General features: G+C 51.5%; 1 protein-coding gene across 1 annotated transcript; it reads right to left on the bottom strand.

Moving 5' to 3' along the window:
• Positions 1-319: 319 nt before the first annotated feature.
• On the bottom strand, positions 320-1,802 carry LOC127306723 (uncharacterized). Its single transcript, XM_051337417.2, has one exon. It carries the CDS (start codon positions 1,795-1,797, stop codon positions 493-495), a length of 1,305 nt encoding a protein of 434 aa, XP_051193377.1. The 5' UTR covers positions 1,798-1,802; the 3' UTR covers positions 320-492.
• Positions 1,803-4,181: the final 2,379 nt, after the last annotated feature.

Raw genomic sequence — 4,181 nt, 5'->3', positions numbered from 1 at the left:
TCAAAAACGGCCTGAATCTGCCTGCTCGCCGGGGACAGCATTGGACCTGAAAGCTGAAACCTGGCAGCATACCAGCGCGTAGAGAGCGTGAGCGTCCAGCGCCCTCCACTTCCCTAAAAAGATCGAATCGTGCTGGAGAAAGCACGATGGAAGATCGCCATCCCGATCTCATGTGATTCCAACCACGTGACCCACCGGTCGTAACCAACGATCGGCAAGCAACCGATCGATCGCCGCTCGTCTCGGCTTGAAATCGCGGGTCGTTGCGAAAAGGTGATTCGAGAGTCTGTTTCTGGAGAGGTTCATGAAAGATGCAGAGTTGGCAACTCGAAACGAAAATCTCTTGACTTCTGCAACTGATGTTGTACTAGGACTACTAACTTAACATGGTGGCACTGTTGTCATATCAAAATTCCCATTTCTATATATACAAATTTCACATGCTCCATTTGAAATTTCGATGGTTCCAATGTTCGGTGATCATACTCGTCTTCAGATGGTTGGGCTGAGGATGTTGAGCAGAGAGACTCTGGTGTTGACCAGGGCCCGGAACACCTGCTCGCCGCTGCCCTCCACGTCCGCGATGCATCGCCCAAGGTTGTCCATGCGGTCGAACGCCGCCTTCCGGTCCTCCTCCTCCGGGTCGACGTCGGCCGCGGTCGCGTCGTGCTGCGGCTGCTGGTTCGACGAGACGGCGTCGTTGTGCTGCTTGGTGGCGGAGCGGCGCTTGGCGCGCGACATCCAGCGCATGAGGTCGGCGACCCACCAGACGCGCATGGAGGAGGAGGGCCTGGTGGTGACGACGACGTGGTGGTGGTGGTGGGCAGCCCTGGGCGTGGATGACGCGAACCTGGCGGGGGAGGGCATCCAGCAGGGCGGCGCGCCGACGACGTCGACGCGGGCCGTTGCAGCGGCAACGGACAACGCGGAGACGCCGGAGAAGACGGCGGCGGAGGCGGAGGCCACGGCGGCGGCCGCGTCGACGACGGCGGCGGCGAGGGCGGCCGCGTCGGACGGCAGGCCGGCGGGCGCGGGCGGCGGGGCCTTGGTGGCCACGGCGCGCGCGGCGGAGGCGATCCGCGGGAGGTCGCGGCCGGACCGGCGCAGCCCGCGCGCGGCCGAGGCGAGGCGGGCCGCGTCCTCGCGTCGCAGCGCGGCGCGCGCCTCGGCCTGGAGCGCGGCGAGGGCGACCAGCGCGGACCGGAAGCTGCCGTGCGCGTCGGCGAGGCGGAGGAAGTCGTCGAGGAGCCGCTCCGCTAGCGGGGAGCGGGCGAGGCGGCGGAGCGGGTCCTGCGCCAGCGGGTGGTGGAGGAGGTCGGAGAGGGACGCCAGCACGCGGCCCAGCTGCTCGGCGGCCGCGCCGATCGCGCGCGCCGTCGGGGCAGAGGCCAGCGGCCCCGCCAGATCGCGCAGCGCGGAGACGTCCTCGTCGAGCTGGAGCACTAGGGGGTGGAACCGGCAGGGCAGGCTCGCCGAGCGGACGCGGTAGCCCTGCGCGGACTTGCCGTTCGACCCCGCCGCCGCCGCCGCCGCCGAGGAGGAGGAGGACCTGGGCGCGGGGAAGGAGATCGTGCGGCGGAAGCCGGCCACCATCGTACTAGCTTGCAGCCGCAGCGACAGCGCCGTTACTGGAATGGGATCAATGGATCGAGCTATGAGGCGAATTTTAAAAATGCGGAGTGAGATTCGGGAATGGAATGGAAGGAAGGGGTGAAGCGCACGGGCGGGCGTTATATAAAGTGGAGGTGGAAACGGTGGAGGCGTTCTAGTTCTACAACGGAGGTGGCAGGTCAACATACTCCTAGGTCATGCTCCTCACGCACACCAGGCTTCTTGGGTTGGGGCCCGGGTGGCAGGCTGGGACGGGTTGGACATGCGTCGGCGCGCGCAGTACTCGAGCAGGGTTTGGTGGCACGACTGCCGGAGTGAATGGACGTGGTCCCTCACACATATCGTCGAGATCTTTTTGAACGTACCGGTAATAAAACTGGTGCAATATGCAGTGAAAAATGATAAAAGTGGGGGTGTTTTCATAAAGTTTCGAGGCAAAATAGGCTGGTTCTACAAATATTTCATATCAATTATTATGGTAAAAAATACTGTACTATTTAATTATACCGGTTCTATATTGAATATTATTTATATAGATGAATCGATTCTCGGTAAAAGACAAATTTTGAGATATTTTCTTGTGTCTTTGAGGCTGGTCATAGTGGGCAATATCATATGGCAGTATCACGTGGATGAGATTACCTCTTTAATGGACGATATCATATACTATTATCATAGTCTCGTTATTTCATTGATATGTACAAAATCTCAATGTAAATACCCTACAAAATCTATTTGACATTAATTTTTTTCAGTTTTATACGTTGTCTACCAATGATACCACTATGATATCTTCCATCATTAATCACAGTCAAAATCTATTTGACATTAAGGAACCACTGTTTGTGAGCTTCCAATATTTGAGTCCGGAACAACTGGATATTAGCAAGTATCTCCAAGAATTTGTGTGATTGTAGGAGGTGATAAATGTTCAAATCCTCTTGCATGTTAATTTTAGAGGCCGAAAAATGATTTCCCGAGGCTACAAAGACCATGTTTTTTTAGAGCTTGAAGATGAGAGGAGCTATATCATTTGGCTTGAATCTATCTAACCATGCAGCCTCCAAAAAGAGAGATGATTCTTCCATAACCCACTATCACACATGTGGTTGCTCCAAAAATAACATGATCTTGAGGAGTACATGTGCCCCCCCCCCCCCCCCCCACACACACACACCACACACAGTGATATGCTTTCCAAGCCATGGAACAAGTTTGACGGCCACCTTGTCTTCTAAAGGTTAGAAATGAATTCTCTTGAGGTATGTGACCGATAAGGGGAGACCAAGATATTTCATTCGGAAGCTAACACATGTTGTCGGGAAGGCTTGAAGGATGTCCTCAAGGTCTAGGACGCGGACGATGTGAAGCCAGGTGCATGTGTACCCCATTATAAAAAAAATCCAAATAATGTTATTTCAAAGTTACAGGAAAATTTGGAAAAATACACGCATGTATATATCCTATGTTGATACTTATTTGTGTAGATTTTGGCAAGAAAAATGACCACGTGTGACCTACACATAAATGCGAAAATGGAATTCCCTATTTTCGTGAACGGTACACAATCAATCATTATAGTGTAGTTTGGACATTTTTTTCATTTTCGTGTAGGACACATACAATCGTTTTTTTTTTGAGATTTTTAAATAGCATTTTTTCAATATTGGATAAAACGGGTGCACGTGCACATGGGTCCATCCTGATATTTTCCTCAAGGTCTATGCCTTCACATCTAGTCGGAGCCACTTGACTCTTTGTACATTTTATAAAAAGACCGGCGATGATGCCAAAATCTGTCAAAGTGGTAGCCAAGTAGTTAATGCCATTTTTTTGGGACTACAAATACTGTGGCATCATCTTCATAAAGCGAGGTGCGAACTATGGGCACCCTCCCAAGAAGCTTACTGTAGGTGACCTTGCTGGGTGGCCTTGCGTAGGATGTGATGTAGATGGTCAATTGACAATTAAAATAGGAGTGGTACGGTGATAGAGGGTCTTCTTGTCTAAGCACCCTTGCATGCTTAATAGGCTCACGGGCAATCCCATTAAAAAGGAGTCTTGAAATCAAGCTTGAAGATGAGCGCTGACGTTTTTGATTCTGGAGCTTTCTCGCATTGTCACAGGCGATTTTGTCAATGCCTTGACCTCCTCTTCCGTGAATGCATCTTCAAGACCACTAAGGTCACATTGCGGCGTCGGGATGCAAGACCAACTAAAGTCCTCGTCGTGAGGCGGTCCATTCTTGATGATCTTCTTAAAGTGGCTATGGATGATATCTTTCTTTTCATTATGGTCGGTTACCCATCCATTGTTGTGCTTTATCCAGTGTATGTGATTTTTTTCCTCCGTCTTGCATTGAAGTGTAAGTACAAGAAATGAGTGTTTGCATTCTTTTTAAGTATTTAGGCTGTGGAAGCTTGACATTTTCTTGTTCTGTTAGAGCCGGCAATGCAATCACTTCCCTTTTTAATCTTGCAGGAAACTCTCTTTCCTCATTACCAAGGGAAATCTTATGATTGGCCCTGTGAAGAAAATATTGCTTCTGATCTCTCTGATCAGCAAGCGTG

The sequence above is a fragment of the Lolium perenne genome, chromosome 6 (assembly GCF_019359855.2).
Source record: "Lolium perenne isolate Kyuss_39 chromosome 6, Kyuss_2.0, whole genome shotgun sequence".
In the NCBI taxonomy this organism is placed as follows: Eukaryota; Viridiplantae; Streptophyta; class Magnoliopsida; order Poales; family Poaceae; genus Lolium; species Lolium perenne.
The sequence above is the reverse complement of the archived record's forward strand: the minus strand, read 5'-3'. Positions and strand labels throughout refer to the sequence as shown.

Coding starts and splice junctions, on each gene's coding strand:
- LOC127306723 (XM_051337417.2), bottom strand. CDS start 1,797: ATGTTGACCTGCCACCTCCGTTGTAGAACTAGAACGCCTCCACCGTTT.